Here is an 18,845-nt window from a genome sequence, read left to right as displayed (position 1 = left end):
ACTTTGGAGGAGAGACTCTGAAGCCTATTCATTGAGACACTCATAATCCCTTGGCTAAAGTCCTCTTCTGATGACTCACTGTAGCATGCAGGTGACCCTGCATTCTTAGGCAGGCTTTGTGAATGGGTCCAGTGATGAGCTAGCCGTGTCTCTTGTTTGATGACAAGCCAAGCTATGTTTGGGGAGGCGTTGGTGACCAAGTATGGAAAGAAATACTGCATTTGGGTTCAGAGCACCCAGGTTTGGATCCTGGTTCTGCTGTGTGACCTTGGGTAAATCATTTGGCCTCTCTGAGTCTCGGTTTCCCCATCTGTAAAATGAGGGGATTAGGCTAGTGGCTTCTAAGGTCCCTTCCAACTCTAATTCTATTATCCTACTGAATTTTTTTTTATCATTGGCAGCTTCCAAAGCCTCTCTCTTAAGTCAGAGAGGGGTTTCAAATCTGTTTTGGATAAAGGAATACTCCAACAAAACTACGGATTCTTGAAGTATTATTAGCATCACTAATTAATAACATCATTAAATAAATATTTAAATAAAAATAAAACCAATAATTAATAATATAATAGCTATGTAGCACTTTGAGGTTTACAAAATGTCTCCCTCATGGCCTTGTGAGGTAAGTAACAAGGATTATTTCTCATCACAGAATAGTAGAAATAGGCTTAATTTGGGAGTAGATGACCTGGATGCAAATCCTAGCTCAGCTAGCTACCTCCTATATGACCTTGGGAAGACCTTAAAGTCTCTGAACAATTTAGTCAGCTGTGAACTCTAGGATCCATTTTACAGATGAGAAAGCTAAGGCTCTGGGAGATGATTTTTTTCATGGTCTCATAGTTAAGTAAATAGAAGGCCAGATTTGAATGGGGGGAAATGAACCCACAAAAAGCTATCTCAAGGGAGAGGATGTGGAAAGAAAAAAAAAGCAGTTCTACTCCTAAACCTTGGTGAAAGTAAAAGTTTATGGGTAGATTTCATATATATATATATATATATATATATATATATATATATATATATATATATATATATATATATATACACACACACACACACACACACACACACACACACACACACATATATGTGTATATATATACACACATATATACATATGCATATATGTATATATATGTATACATACATATGTATATAAACTTCAGGGTATTTTTTTAAAGATCAACTGAGGAGCTATTTTCTCCCTCCTACTCCCAGCTGTCATCCTAACAGTTTAAGATGACTCCAACTACCTCAACCCTTCCCCTCTCCAAAATAGGATGGGCCATTTGCAGTTGGGGTGGTGCTGTTTTATTAGACCCTGTGATTTTACTGGTATAGGGATGCCAGGGAGAGAAAACTCTCTTTTCCAACGAAGGTCAGCACCTTCTATACAGTTTGTAATCTTAGTTGCCTAGAACACTCAGACATTTGAAAGGACTTGCCTACGGTTACATGGTCAGTTTGTGTCAGAGTTGGAACTTGGGGTTCTGAGGTCAACTCTCTGTTTACTAAGTCATACTGCTGCCTCTTGGACCGAGGCAGCTGTCCAGTTCCTAGGGGGTTCTTCCCTCTCTAAGGAACACAAGGTCTGTCTTTAGCCAATATTCTCAGAAAGCCTCCTTTCCCAGCTACCCAAGACTCAGATGGAACTCCTTACGAACCCAACCTAGAAAAGGCAAAAAGGTGTCCCAGCCAGGATCCCCTCCCCCTTCCAGAGCCTCCCCTGAAGCCACTAAACACATCTCTCCCTCCCCTTTCTAACTATTCAAATGTTTTTATTATCCGTATTTGGAACTTGAGCAAAGAATGATCCAAGTAGAAGGGAACTCAGATACAGATTATCCACTCTAAATCTCACTAAGGAGAGGTTCCAAAGTTCAAATGATTTGTCCAAAACCACACAGTTAGCTTGTGAACTCTATCACTCTACGTGATTCTGTCACTTTTAATAGTATACGATATAAACATAATTAATAATGTATCAAATTATGAATTTATAACATTAAAATCCTTAATAATATTACATAATTGATATTTTTATTGTTCAATCATGTCTGATTCTTCCTCACCTCATTTGGGGTTTTCTTGGCAAAGATACATTTTCCTGCCCATTCCATTTTACAGAAGAAGAAACTGAGGTAAACAGGATAAGTGACTTGCCCAGGGTCACACAGCTAGTAAGTGTCTGAGCCCAAATTGAAACTCAGGTCTTCCTGACTCCAGGCATGGTGCTCTATTCTAGATGCCCATAATTGATCTGACTGACATTAATATTAATAATAATGTGACCAAGAACTTATATCCCAATTCTTTAACTCAAGTACGAAAAGCACTTATCATTTTATCTTCTTGTGCAACAGCCCACACATGATTAAACATAAAGGAATAACTGCCAGAGAGTGACTTGGTCTAGAATAAATTTCTATCTGAATTTCGTCCAAAAGGCTAAGAATAAGTCTACAATAACCACAGTAATAATAGGAGACCTTGAAAGAGCCCTTTAAGGTATATAAAGTTCATTCTGTTTCCACTGATCCTCCTAATAACATTTAGCAGCTATTCCGAATCAAAATCTTCCCACTGGACTTGCTCAGGGTCACAAAGGTGGTTCACGTTATCGATGGGATTTGAGCCTAGGCCTTGGGAATTCCAGAGGCAGTGCTCTGGAGAGTGAGACAGAGCAGGCTTGGAGCAGCCTCCAGGAAAGCACAGGCAGAACCAGTTGGTGTTCAGCACTGATTCTCCCCAGTCCCTGCCTCAGCTCTGTTTCTATGGGGCTATTTTTAGGCATATAAGTGGCTCCATATAGAGAATGCTATTTCCAATTAAGGTTGGAAAAGGGGCCTTGAAAAATGGAGGGATTGAAAAGTCAGTTGGGAGGAGCCGCTGGGTGTGACTTCTAACCAGGGGCGGTCAGTTTTCTCTATCAGCTTCCCTCATTTTTCTGAGTTATTTCATTTTCTTTACTTCCTGTGTAGCTTTCATTATTTATTTTAGTTTGGTTTGGTTTGGGTATTGGTGGTACCTGGGAGGACTTGCTTCACTGTATCCTGGCTGACTCTCTTTACATTTCCCTCTAAATACAGCAGGCACTTAATAACTGAATTAATGATCTTAATAACTGAATTAATGATCTGCTGAGGTTTGGGTGTGGGGCTCTCTGATAATCAGAGATGGCTGAGGCTTTTGGCATAGAACAAGGAGGGCTTTCCTATCAAGATGATTTGGGTTCAAGGAGATTGCTAATCAAGTAAATGAGCCCTAAACTCTCCATCTATCTCTAACCATTTGGTCTCTCCCTCTACATATTGGCAACCTTGAGTCATTTTCTCCTAGCAGCCTCTGCTTCTTACAAATGCATACTCCCAAGTTACCCCTACCTCCTATTCCTCGTCCTCTTGAACCTCTGGCCCCCTTCCATCTCCATCTCCATTTCTTCTTGGTCCCTCCTGCAAGGCAACAAGCCTTTGAAGGCTGGCTTCTTCAAAGGCACCTCCCCAATCACCCCAGTCCTTCCACTCTGCCCCCTCCCCACACCACTGAACTGGTTCCCTGCCAGCTGCCTGCACTGGGAAGGCTGGATCCACTCTGAAGCCTTTTGATTTCATCAGCCCAGCACACTGGGGGCCAGATGCTGAATTTGGGAGCTGCCAGAGGGAGGCAGTGCAGTGGTTAGGAAAGGGATGGGGCCTCTGGCACTTGGTCCTCCTTTAGAAGAAGGACCTTCCTGAAAGTCTCATCCCTCCACCTTCTCTAAGAAAAATTTTAACTATCCCACTTTATTCTTGTTGTCCTAGTACCATCGACAACAGGAATGCCACTTCCAATTTCTGCCGTTCTTCGTACTTTTCAGATTACTTCTTTATCAGGAAGCTGAAGGCTATCCTAGATGACTGTTAAACTCCCTCCTTGTCCTAACATATTTTGTTCTAAGGTCTTTTCCTGCTCTGACATTTTCTATTTTAAAGCCCCTCCTGGCTCTGACATTCTCTGTTCTAAGACCCCCGCCCCCAGCTCTGACATTCTCTGTTCTGAGTCCTCCCTCCCCCAGCTCTGACATTCTCTGTTCTAAGCCCCCCTCTATCTGACTTTTTATACAATACATTCTAATCTCTCTTTCAGTTATACAGGAGTCGATGAGTTTGTCTTCCCATTAGAACACCAGCAGCATCCTCTGAGAGCTAGGACAGGAGTAACGCAACTTGAAGAAAAGCCTTGAAATATCAACAACTCCTATTTCTGCAGTGCTATTAGTATTTACAAAGCGCTTCTTTCCCCTGCAAGGTAGGTAGGCTGATACAAGTGCTAATATCTCCATTTTAGAGATGGGGAAACTGAGGCTCACAGAGCCTGGATTCATTGCCATTATAGTCCACCTCAGGGCTGAAACTTATCAATAAGAATAATTCACATATAAATAGTCATTCTTGGGTACAAAGAACTTTACATCCACCATCTCCTCTGCACTCCAGATGGGGAAACCAAGGCTTGGGGAAAAGAAATGACTTGCCTAAGGTCACACAGCTCCTAAGTGGCAGAGTCAGTACTAGAACTCAGGCCTTTTGTCTCCAAGATCAGGGTCTATATGGCCTTTCAAATGGAAAAGGGCTTTGAAAAACACAGTCACTTAACCACTCTGTGGGAGGGTCTATTGCCATCATCGCATTGATTTCAATACCTTCAGCTTTTGTGTTGTCTCATTTATTCTAGGTCCTGTGCCTGAAGGCCACAGGCCTATTCCCAGGATGGGCTAGAAAGGAGCCCCATGGGAGATGGTTCACACAAGCAATATGAAAAAGGGAATCCGGATAATTGAGACAAACCTTCTTCTAGCCCAAACAAACCAGCTAACATTTATATGGATGTTTGCAAAGTACTTTATATGTATTCTCTCATTATTTAATCCTGTAATAAACTTTGGAGGTAGGTGCTATTATTATTGCCACTTTACAAACGAGGAAACTGAGGCCTAGAGGGACAGAGTGACTTGCCCAGGGTCACACAGCGTCTGAAGCATGATTTTAATTCAGGTTTTCCGCACTCCAAGTTCAATACCCTATCCATTGCACCATCCAGCTGCTTCCATTCCCCAAACCAACCCTGCAGTGGAGAAAAAAAGATGTGCTTGTCTTGAATGATCAGGTTGGCTCTAGCCACAGCCTCTGAAAGGTGTGTGTGTGTCTGTGTGTGTATGTGTGTGTGTATGTGTGTGTGTATGTATTTGTACCTATATATGTATTTCTCAGTCTCTTCCTCTGCCTCTGCTTTGACCATTAGAATTCCCAAACCTGCCTTCCCCTCTCCCTGCTCCAGTGCTCCAGAATCCTAGCTATGGGCTAGCAAAATATAGACATTTCTGATGATTTTGAGGCTTCCCCCCTCATATTTTTTTTGCCACCCCTCCAGGTCCAGCAGCTTCTTCCACCACAGGGGCTGCCCTGAAGACATCAATACAGCTAAAGCCTAAATCAGGCAATTTCCATTATTAGCAATTTGTTTGGGAAGGGCATGAGGCTAATAGCAGCAAGGATGATTTTGGATTATCTGTGGATTTCATTGATCAGTATCAGTTACCCTGGTAGCTGGAGAAAGCTCTGCTACAGAGAGCTTCTAGTTCTCTAAGGGGCCAGGAAAACTTAAGTTTTTAAAAACCCAGCATCCAGGAAAGGGCTGCTCACCAGCTAAGAAATGTTTGATTGAAGAGAATGAGATGATGGGGGGTGCCTCAGATTGAGGTGGGAAGGAGATTTCTAGGGTCTAGAGCCACTTCAGGGCCCTTCGGAGTTTGTTCCTCAGGTCACTGTGAACCAAAGCTGGAGTGAGGGTGCAGAATTCTATCTGCATGGGAGTTTGCACAGACTCAGCTGTTCCCACTTCCTGGCGAGTTTGCAAAGCACTAACGTCCTCCTCTGAGAGCTGGACCACATGCCCAGTGACTCACACAGTCCAGTTCTGGATGAAGTCACTATCAGGCAAAGAAAAACTATTTATTTGTTCCCTAGGAGAACTGGGACTGCAAGGTCAGAATGTAACGTCAGGCTCTCAGAGGCAGCTAGAAAGTTTGCTCAGGGTGGAAAGAGTTCAGGGGTGGCCTCCCTACTCTGGGAGGAAGAAAGCAGGGGACAGCCAGGGGTGGGCTGCCTCTCCTCCTAACCTCTGAGCCAACAGAGAGAGTATTCAAGCCAGTCACAGAATCATAGAATGGGAAGGAATCTTCCAAGTCATGTAGAATGAAGCAGTACTTAAAGCAGGAATCACCTCTATAATATTTCAGAAAGGAATCATCTTGTGAATGCTTAAATACATCCCATGACAAGAAACTCACTGCAGTCCAGGGCAGCTCATTCTATTTTTGGACAGCTTTAATTAGAATCATAGAATGTAACTGAGAAAAGGCCTTAACAACCATCTATTCTAACCTCCTGTTATGTTCTTGTTTTGTAGAGGGGAAAAGTGTGGTTCGGAGAAATTAAGAAAATTGCCAGACATCATCCAACTAGTCATTGCTACTAGTTCAAGGAGGCAGGAATAGAACCCAAATTTTCAGATTATAAATCTAGCACCTTTTGGGTTTTGTCAGGACACTTCACCTTATAATACATTGAAATCTGCCTCCCAGTTAGTCCTACCTACTACTGGTCCTCATTCTTCCCTTTAGGGTCAAGCAGAATTAGATAAATCCCTTTTGCTCTCTGGATATTTGAAGGCAGAGTTCAAAGCTACCCCAGTCCCCCACAACCCCATGCTCCTTCACCTGGAGCTTTGTATGACATCATTCCAGGGCTTTCTTTTCCCCTCTGTACCCTTCCCCGTTGTCATGGTGACCACCAGTCACTAGCCAGACCACACCCACTAGTCCTTGTTGCTTCTTGCTTCCCAGAAACACTGAGTTTCCATGAGGCATGGCATCGACTCAGTCACATTTCTTAAGGGCTTATTTTGTGCCAAGCACTGTGCTAAATGCTACCTACAGATGCTATTTCCACATTACAGATGAGGATATTGAGGCTCCGAGTGGTCACTTATCTAGTGTTAGAGACAGAATTTGAACCTGGCCTTCCTGGTTCCCAGACCAGCGTTCCCTCCTTTACACTAGGTCAGGAAGTCAAGGGATCTAACATCATAAACCCCGTGGGGCTTCTGAAGCAGGGAAAGGTCTTAATGCCTCAGTTTTCCTCATCTGTGGGATGCAAGCACTAAACCTTCCCCTAGAGGGCTCTGAGGAATAGCTGACAAGCCCAGAAAAGAAAGTGGACCTGGTGATGTTAGTTCCTTAAGCCTATTTTACAAAACACTGATTTCATTTGACTTTCAGAACGACCCTGAAGAGTTTGGCTGGGCAGACATTCTTATTCCTATGTTACAGATGGTGGGGGCGGGGCAGGAAATGTCCAGGGACATTTAAGTGAACTCCCTCTAGGTCTCAGAGCAGGGAATAGAATCCAGCTCTTCCGACTCCCCAGCCAAAACCCTTTGTAAAACCTGGGACTATCTATCAAGAGGGGGAGGGACCTTAGAGGACGATTAGTCCGACCCCTTCATTTTACAGATGGAGAAACTGAGGACTCGGGAGATTCAATAACTTGCCTGAGCTCACACAAGTAAGAAGGATTTGAACCTAGCCCCTCTGACTTCCCCTCCTTGCTATCTCCCCTCTTCATAGATGAGCAGCCTTGCTGGAGGCAAGGCTAAAACCAGAGATCCATAGGGTAACATCTGTTACTCTGTGTCACAGGCCAGATGATCAAGGACCCGTGGTTCCACTAATAACCTAAATGGTTTAGGCTGGGAACTAGACAAAGGACCCAGTGGGATGCTTTGGGTGGAGAGATAAGTACTTTCGAATGAGCATCTTATCGGGTTTCCTCATTGGAGGGGAAAAACAGGATAATCAGCCCTTCACCCCCAGACAACTGGGTGTTGTCTATTTCATGTAATAAGCTGACTTACAGTAATCCCTTTGGGTCCCAGATGGAGGAAAATGGACTGCAAGGGTTTGGGGAGAATGGGAAAGGTGAAAGAAGGCAGTTTCCACAATTTCTCCTGGCAAAAACATCCTAATATCCCTTCAAGTACTGTCTGCTTATCTATGGCATTGCGCAGTCATTCAGATCTGCCTTACTTGGAAGGCTTTCCAGGCTGCAGCTACCCCCCCAAGTGCTCCATGTATGTTATCCATAGGGTATTGATCCTGGGATTTCATTAATGTAGGGAACTCTTGGAAAAGGAATCTCCCTCTACTAATGCTAATTAGGACTTTCCCTTGGGGGAGAGGGGGAGGTACTACATTATGATGTAATTGGGAAATATTTACCAAAATTAGGATAAATAATGTTACACAATAACAAATAGAAATAATGTTACATTATAAATAAATGTTTATTTAAGTAATGTTACATTTTAAAACTGAGCCAAACGAGGGACCACAGGGATTCTTAAGTATCATACTCTCATTTCTATTTCTACTTTTATATTATTATATATTTTCTATTTTTTAGTTTGTATATTACATAGTGTATATTTTTATAGATGTTCTTTCTTATATACTGAGATGAGAAGTTACTGGACCAGGGTCACACAGACAATACGTGTCAGAGGCAGGACTTGTTCCCAGGCCTTCCTGATTGTGAGGAAAATTCTCTGTTCACTACATACCATTCATTGCCTTTCAAGAGGACAACAGTTTTAAATTAATTATAGATGAGGAAACAGAAGCTAAGAAAGACTGACTTGCCTAAAGTCACACAGATAAATGAATGACTGAGATAGAGCTTGATCCTGGATTTCCTGCTTCGAAGTTAAGCATTGTTTCTTCCTCTATGCTGTGCACACTCTCCATGACTGTGGATCCTCTTAAAATCTTTCTGCTTACAACACATTATCACAGCCATGAGATATAGAAACCTAAGTTCTGGGGGCTGTTCTGTTCCTGATGTGACCTCAGGCAGGATACTTCCCTTTCTGAGTCTCAGTTCCTCCACTAAAAAGATTAGAGCAGGGGCACTTGGCCCATGAGCCTCTCTTTGTCCTCTGACAATAGTAAGGAGTGGGGGCTCAATGCTTGTTAAAAGAAGAAACAACTTCTGCCTCCCACCCTTGGCTGTGACTCTCCAGGGGTAAGATTTCTCACAGTTTTTGTTCTAGGGTTCTTTCCAGTTTTGACCTCCCATGATTCCATAGGTCCTGGAGGGGAGACAGTGCTGGATTTGGACTCATCTCAAAATTTAACTTCACCTGTGTAAGGCACCCAGTGCTCTGGGTCTCAGTTTCCTTACTTTAAAATAAAAGGGTGGGATTAGATGACCTCTGAGGTCCTTTGAAGCTCAAAATCTATGATTCCATGATGTCTTCTGGCTTTGAGTTCTGTTATCCTATGATTTAACCTCAATGCCTGCCCCCTTCCCTCTTGCTTCCATGGGTGCTCATTTCCTCATATCCAAGGGCTAAGGATGATAGCTGTGTATCCTATACTCTCCATGTGCTTAGAAGGCACTAGTTTTCCCTCTTTCCTGGCATGATTACCTCTTTCTCCCCTTCTTCAGGTTTAATGATTTTAAGAAAGTGTGAAAGAGAGGGGAAATACAAGAGAGAGAGAAAGACAGACACAGAGAGACAGAAAGAGATGGAAAGAGAGAAAATAAGACAGAGACACAGCAAGTCAGAGAGAGAGGACAGGGCCAGCCATCAGCCCAGGGTCACCGAGGGAACCCAGAGTGGAACCAGAGAAGGGAAGGCAACTCTGCTACTTCAGAGAGGAAGAGTTGGAGCAGGATGGGAGGTTACTTTGGAATGGAAACTACCTGGCTCTCCCTCTTCTTTGCCAGCAACAGATTTTCTCACCTTCTGCTCTTTCTTCGACAATGTGCTAACGGTAACAACTCTGGATGGGGGGAGGGAGGGGAAGGGATTCCTCACCAGCTGCTGGCAGTACAATCTTCCTAGCCCAAAGGCAACCGAAAGATATTCTGAGTGACTCCAAACTCCAGACAGTTACCACATGCTCCATGGCTCATCATTGGGATATCCTGATTAAACAGGGCATTCATTTTAAAGAGGAATGAAAAAAAAAGCAGGAGTGATTTTGTTAGCTCCTGATTGTCATCCATCAGAGAGAGAGCACAGCCTGCCTGAGCCCTTTAAAAACCAATACTTTGGGTGGGAGGGAGAAAAAAAAATCAATTATTGTTCACTGGACAAAATTAAAATGGAAAACACTCCAGTACTGTGGAAATCCATCCATTTTTCATCTGTAGGATAAGATCCCACTGAGGCTGACTCAGGACAAACCTTAACCACTTCTAGGACAAGACTTTGGTCCTTCATCTTTATGAGTTTACTCTTTAGGAATGAATGAATGAATGAATGCAATTGCTGCTAGGGAATATATAACATAGATGAAATGAATTTTTAGGGAATATTTCGAGTAAGTAGGGCATTTAAGTTCCCTGAGGAGAAGGACCTGTCTCCATTAAACTTTGTTTCCCCTTCTGTCACTAGCAGCATGCTCTGCATACAGCTATGCATACATACAGCTGTATCCATACAACTTGGATAAATGTTTGTGGGCAGGACTGAATTATGGAAGGACTCAAAAGTGGTAATGCTGACACCTGGGCCGGTTGGAGGGTCCAATTACTTCCGATGAAATGCACCAAGAAAGAGGGAAGACATCTAGTACCACAGGTAAGAAGTTGTTAAGAGGAAATGAAAACCTCTGAGAGGAACTGGAAATGCATTTGGCATTAGATAGTTTGGGAACGTCCTCCCATACAGGTCACTGCAATTTAGTAGATAAATCTTAGAGCTTGGGGCTCGCACAGTGATTTTTTCCGTGGTTATGCTGAGTCAGAGGCAGAATTTGAACCCAGATTTGTCAGAACTCAGCTACCATCCTTTCACATGCTGCCTCTCTCTGAAGGTCAGCAAGAAATTCCCAGATGAGGAACTGTCCTTTCCCGCTGCAGATCAACATCTTCTTTTCAATTTACAGTTTTAGAGACCTGTCTAGAGTTCCGAGATGTGTTAGCCCATGGTTATACAGCCAGTATGTGAGAGTCAAGACTCCAAGGCTGGCTGCCTCTGAGGAGCTGTAATGGTCATCATTCATTCATTCATTCATTCATTCATTCATTTTTGAGGCAATTCAGGTTGTAATGTGCCCCAGGTCACATAGCTAGTGTGTGAACTGGATTTGAACTGACTCCAGGGCCAGTGCTCTATCCTCTCTCTGTACCACCTAGCTGCCCCCTATAAGGGTCATTTAAAGAACTATCTTGTGGAGAGAAAGAAGAGCAATTACAAAAGAGAAGACTTATCCAGCAATTTTGCAGTTTACTAAAGCCTAATGCCCCAGTCACTTAAAGGGCTCTCTTCCTTCCACTGATTGGGAAATGCTGATGAGGGACAAAGAGATGGGTAGGCTGCAGATAGAGTCTCTCACACACAGATAAAGACAGGGAAAGTCACTAAACCAAGGGCGAGGGAGCTCCCCCTCCAGAAGAGACAAAGCCGAGGGTTTGGAAAGTTTTCCAGCTTCAACTGCAGTTTTCTTCCTTCCCCCTCCTCCCCCCCCCCCCCCCCAGCCCTAGCCTTAGGCTTAGCTCCAAGGATCTTTTACATTAGGATCTTAATGAAGAATAATTAACAGCTTAAAGGAATCCAATATTTAAAAAGTGGTTAATTTTTCATTACCTGCTTTTTATATTCTTAACTGCGAAATCACTAATTTAAACAGTTAAATTCAGCAGAGGAAGCGAGGGTAGGGGTGGGAAACACTTGTTTAGTTTTCAAAGCTTAACCCGAGGGAGGGAGATTTGGGATCTGTGCCTTGATCCTACCAGACAGTAAAGTTCTTGAGGGGAGGGATTGGGCTTTATTTTTAGTACCCCCTCACCACCCCCACCCTAGGATCACGCCTCCCCTTTTTTCTTTTAGTTCCTATCCCTAGACTTCTTTGGTATGGGGAATTTCCTCCATTAATGAAGATGAACAGTTAAGCCTTAAAAAACTTCCTCCACTACTCAGATCTAGGGATATACTGGTCTCACTGCTGTTCAGTCACAGCAGACACTCTTCCTTTTCCATCTCTAGTTCCAGGCTTCCTTCAAGTCTTAGTTAAAGTCCTTTAAAAAAAGCCTTCCTTGGACCTCCTTAACCTCACTAGTTGTGTGAACCTGGCCAAGTCATTTAATCTCTGCCTGCCTCAGTTTCCTTAACTTTAAAATGGGAATAAGAGCACCTACCTCCCAGGGTTGCTGTGAAGATCGAATGAAGATACTATTTGTAAAGCACTTAGTCCTGTGTCTGGTACATAGTAGGAACCTAATAAATGCTTGTTCCCTTTCTTTCCCTTCCCCTCCATGTGAGATCATCTCCAATTACCTGGCATGTATCTTGTTTGTACATAGTGGTTTGCATGTTGTCTCCCCCATCAGACTGAAAAGCAGGTACTATTTTTGCCTTTCTATCCTCAGCACACATAGCAGGCGCATGATAAATGCTTATTGACTGAATTTAAGAGTCTCAGTGCCTGGGACACCACGGGGTGAAATGACTTGTCCCTAGTAAGTATGAAAAGCAGGATTTGAATTCAGGTCTTCCTGATTCCAAGGGAGGTCCACTATCCCTCCCAACCTGCAGCCTCTTGTCTCTCCATCTTAAGGTGTTCAGTAAAGGTTGCTGAATTAAGTTGGTTAAAAATGATCAAAATGGTCTTGTCTACTCTGATGAAGCAAGTGGATGGTGCATTCATGGAAAAGATCACTTGAGTTGGAGTTAGAATACTGACCTCCAATAAGAGCTGGACCATGCCATTCCCTGCTGAGCAAATGTCAATGGTTTCCTATTGCCTCTAGCATAAAACCTCCACTGTGTCTGGCATTTAAAGTCCTGCACAGTCTAGCTCTAATCGATCTTTACAGACTGATCTCACACTGCTGTCCATGGCAGGCCATAAGTTTGGGCAAAACTGACCCATTTGATGTCCTGTGTATGACAGGCTTGTGCTGGATGGTTAGCTCTGACAGCTCTAGGGAGTCTACTGTTGAATTTTGTGTGAGTATGCACACCTCAAAATCTGCAAAGGCTAAGATCAAAGCTTAGTTTATTTGTTTTACAGGTTGTCTAGATTTAAGAAAGTAACAGAGAAAATATTCACAATAAAGATTAAATTTAAAAGTACATTGTGCATACTAAAATTTTTCCCCTTTCTGGAGAGCTGGCTGTTAAATATTTACTAGCATTTCCCTGAGTGTATTCAATATTCCATCTTCTCCTACCTTTGTGCCTTCAGCACAGGCTATACATTCCATGCCTGAAAGATACTACCACCTTCATGTCTATCTCTTGGAATCTATCTGTTTTTAAGGCTCACCTCAAATGCTGTCCCATATATGAGGCTTTTCCTCAAATCTCTCCCATTGTTGGTACTACCCCTCATCCCTTATCATTCTGCCGCTACTTTGCAGGTATTTTCTATTGACTTCTCTGTATACATGTTGTTTTACCCTGGTAAAATGAAGGCTTCTCATTTATTTATTTATTTCTTCCTTCCTTTCTTCTCCTTCCTTCCTTCCCCTCAGTGCCTATCATAGTATCTGGTATATCATAATAGACTTGAGTAAATTCTTTAATTTTAATAAAGAACCTTAATAAATAATGAATACAAATGCCGAAACAGATGAATGAGCCTTGACTCTTACTCAACTCTTTGACTTTGGGCAAGTTTCTGTATCTCTTTGGGACTCAGCTTCTTCTGCTGTAAAATGAGGGGAGTCAGACTAGATGATCTCCAAGTTCTCATTCCAGTTCTGATATTCTATGATTCTATGAGTTCATGTTTGTCTAAGTAGGACAGAGTAACTCATTTAATCTCCAACTGGAGGATGAGCTAGGTTGACAGAGACTCTTTAAGTTACAGCTTGAGATAACATTATCATATGGACCAGAAAGCCATATGAAAGTGTACACAGACACTCCCACTGGCCAACCTCTCTTCCTTTTGCCTAAGGAAGTATAACAAAATTCAAGACAGACAGAGACAGAGAGAGAGACAGAGAGCGAGAGTGACAGAAACAGAGATAGAGATAGACAGAGAGAGAAAGACAGAGAGAGACTGCTACCTTAACCTGGCAGGGGCCCAAGTGCAGCCAGCCAGCCAGCCAGCCCCCTTCTGCCTGTTGTCCCCAAAGCCTTTGCAAAAGACAAGTTCACCCTTTTCAGAGCTGGCCTATTGGAAAAAAAGAGAAAGCTCCCACCAATTTCCCAGAACTTCTTGCATGCTAATGGCTACTACTACACAGAATGTGAAATCAGGAAACACTAATTCCCCCAGAATGGCCTGAATAATCCCTTCCTCCTCTCTGTGCTCCATAATTACTCTGTTAAATACGGTCCCAACCAAGAGCCACATGAATACACTTTTGTGTCTGGGGATGGTTACTTAGCCAAGGTGTACATATGGACTGCATACGATTTCTAAAGAATTAGGCAAGATTTATTAACAATCCCGCCCATGGTATTTCCCTTTTCTGCCTCCCCTCACTAACGTATGGGAATGTCTCCCGAAATTCCCCAACTTGTATTTTTCCTCCCAGCTACTCTCCTGAGTGAGATGGCATCAACCCAATGAAAGACTCGCCTTCTGGGTTAAGGGTCATGGCAGGTTGAATTGTGCTCTTCCAGTATGTAGGCAAGTCCCTGGGTACTGGAGGGCCTAGCTAGCTATTCTCCCTCCTCGCCGCCTCGATCCCTATCAATCATCCTGGGCTTCCCTGTCAGATTGGCCTTGAGAAGTGTCAGCCTGCCTGAATGGCTGAGACGGGCACTCTCTTCCGCAGGAGAAAAGCAAAGTGAATGGCACTGCTTATCAAAAATACTTCTGGCTGGCAACTTATCAGTGTCACTCGAATTTCTCTGGCCCTTCAGGCACCAGCTGCTGTTGGGGAAGCCAGAGGTGCCCACTGGGCAGGAGGGGGACCCTAGCGGACAATCAAAGCTTTGCTTAACTTGGAATGAAAAAAGTGAAAGTTCATACATGAAAGTTCACTTTCTCCTTCAGCAAATTCCTTCCCAAATTATTTCTTAGTCAGGGGTTGCTTCATCTAAGGTTCCTGGACTTGCTTAAAAAATATTTTTTTTTAGCTGTATCTCAATATAACTGGGTTTCTTTGTAATTTAGATATTTTATTTCATGCATTTAAAAACATGACTCTGAGAAGAGGTCCACAGATTTCACCAGACTGCCCTCCCATGGCAGCCAGGACCTAGCAAGGTTAAGAATCCCTAATTTGGGGGAAGAACTTTGACTGGTTTACTTTGAAGTGTTCTTAGCAATTTATCCGGCACAGAAATGAACCCTCCCCATCCATTAGCACTAGCACAGCCCTGAAACACCCATCACACTGAATGCTACCTTACCTTTTATAGAACCCATGAAGAGGCTGGAGACACAGAAACTGCCAGTAATCCAAGCAGAAGGCCTTTAGCTTGAGCATTTTCAAATACTCTGACGACCCTCTCTGCCTGAGAAGGTGGGTTCAAAGCGGTTTCTCCACAAGGCACATGAAGCTTGCTAAAGGGATTCAGCGGTGAGTTTGTGAGCCAAACCTGAAAGTTCTCCGGCTACCTACCCCGGCCTGCTTCCTGGCTCCCCACTCCCACCCGGACCCCCACAGCTACAAGCCGGAGTGGCCAGTCCCTAAGCTCAGCGGCCAGTCCCTGCAGCCTCCTCGGCACATGGCCCCAGCCCTGGCCGCAACAGTACAGTACACTTCTGAAATACAAAGAGACAGGCACACAAAGCCTACAGATTCATTTGGTCTGCTCTCTGCACTCGCTCGCTCGCTCGCCTGCGGCTCCCCTCCACCAAGCTCTTCTCACTCACATCGCCACCCGAGGTATGCCAAGGCGATGCCACACTGCCTGCCTCCTGGCGCCCGTTAGTAAGTGCAGGTTCTGGGGGCCTCCCGGGCCGCGTCCGGGGCCACCCAGAGCCGCCGGTCGCTGGCCGCCCTTGGCCTCCCCCGGCCCACCATCCTCACTGCACCTGGCCCTGGGAGACGAGCAGGGCAAGCCCAGCCCCTTGAGCTCCGGACGAGGCTCGTGCCCCTCTGCGATCCTGCCAGCAGCACTTGGCTGATTGGTCGTCCCAGACCAAACTCCGGAGTTCCCAGGGACACAGCTCACAACTCTTTCTTTTCAGCCAGATCTGGAGTGAATCATATCTGCCCCATTCATCGTCTGTGACTGCCAACACCTATGATAGATCTGCGCTTCCTTATGATGCTGGGGGAAAGAGTGGGGGGGGAGAACACTGAAGGGGGTGGGAAGAAGGCAAGCACCCTCCCCACTCTTCAGATAAATTATGCTTATCTTATTCCCTGCACACTTTGCCAGTTAGGCCTGCATGAAGAAGAAAAAAAAACTAATCATCCGAGCCACATGGTGCTCTTGGGGTTGGGGTAGGGGAGAAGCTCCCAGCTATGAAAGCCAGCCAGATAAAGCCTCACTGAGATAGGCTGATTCTGGTTGCCCGGGCAACAGGCACACATTGATAAAATCTAAAATGGAACCTTGATGACCGTAGCTCATTGGCTGATGGGAGGGGACTCTTGTCGCTCCCAACCTGTGTGTACTGCACCGACCTACCCGCATGGCAACCCCATCAGCTGGGAATGGAACGGGGGGCGGGCTAAGGAGCGGTGATGCAAGCCGAGCTCGGCATTGTTGGGCAGAAACAGTGGGAACCTTCCTCTTCTGAGTGGCAGAAACAATGGGGATGTACTCAACTTTCTCCTCTTTGTGGTTTTTTTAAAATGTAAAATTAAGGGGAAGAAAAAAAACCAAGTAAATAAAACAAAACCAGGCACTTTCAACCAATGTAATTCTTAGTCTCAATATTTTCGTCCTTCTCGGAACACTCCGGGCTTTGTAATGAGGGGGAGGGCAGGGGGCAGTGGATGGCCCTCCCCTGTCCATTTGCCTTTCAAATTCCATTTATCTCAGTCCATCCCATCTCAGGTACATGCTTGCCTTAGGTATAATACTTCTCTAATAACGTACACCCAACTCCAGTATTCCAAATCATTTAGACGGTAGCCACCACGGAAGGTGGATACCGCCAAGGGCGGACACTGGGTGGAATGAGAGATTCAGGTGTCTCTTAGCCTAAGGATCTGTTTGTAGGAGGGACTGAATTTAATGCCATTGGACAGAAGAGCTCAAGAATCTGGGTACTCCCTTCTCTGGAGCATATAGAAATATACACATGCAGGGATGTGCTGGTAAATATTTAACAACTGTCTCTCAGGGGGATTAAAAAAGAGGGACACATTTTAAATTTAATCTGTAGTATTAACATTTTTCTCTGTCACTTTCTTTAGTCTAGACAATCAAGCATGTGCAGATTTGTGAGGTGGAAAGCCTTCCCTAATCCTTCTTAATCCCAGGGTTTCCCCTCTTATTTCCTTTTCATCCTGTATATAGCTTGCTTTACATATACTTGCTTGCATGTTTTCTCCTTCATTAGACTCTAAACTCCTTGAGGTCAGGGACAGTCTTTTGCTCCTTTTTTTGTATCCCTAGGGCTTAGCACACATCATGCCTGGCACAAAGCAGGTACTTATTAAATGCTTCATGAATTGAATTAAATCAAATGCTCATCCTGAAAATCTGAGCAGGTGTTGAGCTGGTTCTAGCCCATCCTCGCATCCATGATTTCTTCTTAGATGATCACAGCTTTTGAGTCGGAAGGCACATTATAGAGCATTCATATAGCATAATTATTTTGTTTTACAGATAAGAATACTGAGACTCAGAGAAGTTAGGTGATGAGCCCATACAAGGAACAAATGACAAAGCTATGACAATTGTCCAGGTGTGTGTCATTCTGATCCAAGCTCATTGTCTTTCAGTAAATTGTTCCTAGAACATTAACTCCATTAATGTCAGGGGCCTTCTTCTGGTTCATTTAATATTTTTGTAGGTATGACTTCTTTGCTTGGCTTGTCCCTACATCATTTCTCAATCTCACTACATGCTTGGCCCATCTACTTTTCCCTTTAAACATGCCCTTCCTTGATTACCTCTTTAATACCCTCCACCATCAATCTTTCCATTGCCCTTTGGACTACCTGAAATTGTGATTTTCCTGAGATTATAGTGTTTCAGCCTTCACAGATTCACAGTCAAGAGGGATTTAGAGGCTCCAAGAATGAAACTATGCTCAAAAGTACATGCTCCTTCCTGGCTTGGGTGCTCAGGTGTACATTTCTCCTCACCACTGTCCCCTGCCAACAGTGCCCTCCTCTTCCTCTTTTCCCATCCTGCTCACTTTCAGGACCAGTTAAAGGTTCATCTTTGTAAAGACAAATGTCTCTGTTTCACATGAAAGTCCTAGTTTCCTGATTTTTCACACCACATTAAGAACTTATCATACTCTGGTTTGCTATTATTCTCTGCTCCATAGGTATAGAACTTCTCTCCAGATCCCCAAGGGTGGGGACTAGTTCAGGGCTGGATGTGCACTAGTCATTCAGTGGTGGAACTTAGCCAGGTTGAAATCCCAAGTGTACCTTTGGTCAAGAAACTTGACATCTGTCCCTCTTCTTCAAGGAAAACTACAAATTAAGACCAACTATAAGCAAGCCTGTTATTTTTTTCCTCATTTTGTTGTCTACTTATTTTGTAACCAAAAGGAAGGCGTGAATCCTTGGGGTTTAAAAATATGGAAACTGAGATCCAAACTTCACAATCAAGTTAAAGAAGGGGGAGCATCTGGAAGTCCATCCAAACTCTCATTCTGTCCAGAATCAAGCTGAAGTGAGCTGTACAACATAAGGCTG

The 18,845-nt window shown here is 43.9% G+C and overlaps 1 protein-coding gene and 1 long non-coding RNA gene across 8 annotated transcripts in view; one reads left to right on the top strand and one right to left on the bottom strand.

Moving 5' to 3' along the window:
• IQSEC1 (IQ motif and Sec7 domain ArfGEF 1) overlaps positions 1-18,845 on the bottom strand; it is a 778,715-nt gene that overhangs the window by 209,815 nt on the left and 550,055 nt on the right. The window contains exon 1 of one of the 5 annotated variants that reach the window (XM_072598261.1): positions 15,421-15,530. The exons of the other annotated variants lie outside the window; for them this stretch is intronic. Coding sequence (XP_072454362.1) covers positions 15,421-15,497 — 77 coding nt within the window. The 5' untranslated portion in view covers positions 15,498-15,530. Of the gene's footprint in view, positions 1-15,420; positions 15,531-18,845 lie in introns of those variants that run through there. 5 annotated transcript variants of the gene reach the window in all.
• On the top strand, positions 8,770-16,882 carry LOC140497375 (uncharacterized). 3 transcript variants are annotated; one of them, XR_011964648.1, is made up of 3 exons: positions 8,770-9,119; positions 9,546-10,686; positions 15,430-16,882. It is a non-coding gene; the product is annotated as an uncharacterized lncRNA (long non-coding RNA). The 3 variants fall into 3 exon arrangements; XR_011964649.1 differs by having other exon boundaries at positions 8,770-9,874; positions 10,504-10,686; XR_011964647.1 differs by having other exon boundaries at positions 8,770-10,686.

The sequence above is a fragment of the Notamacropus eugenii genome, chromosome 3, assembly GCF_028372415.1.
Source record: "Notamacropus eugenii isolate mMacEug1 chromosome 3, mMacEug1.pri_v2, whole genome shotgun sequence".
Lineage (NCBI taxonomy): Eukaryota > Metazoa > Chordata > Mammalia > Diprotodontia > Macropodidae > Notamacropus > Notamacropus eugenii.
Note: the sequence above shows the minus strand (reverse complement) of the source record. Positions and strands in the feature narration are given on the sequence as shown.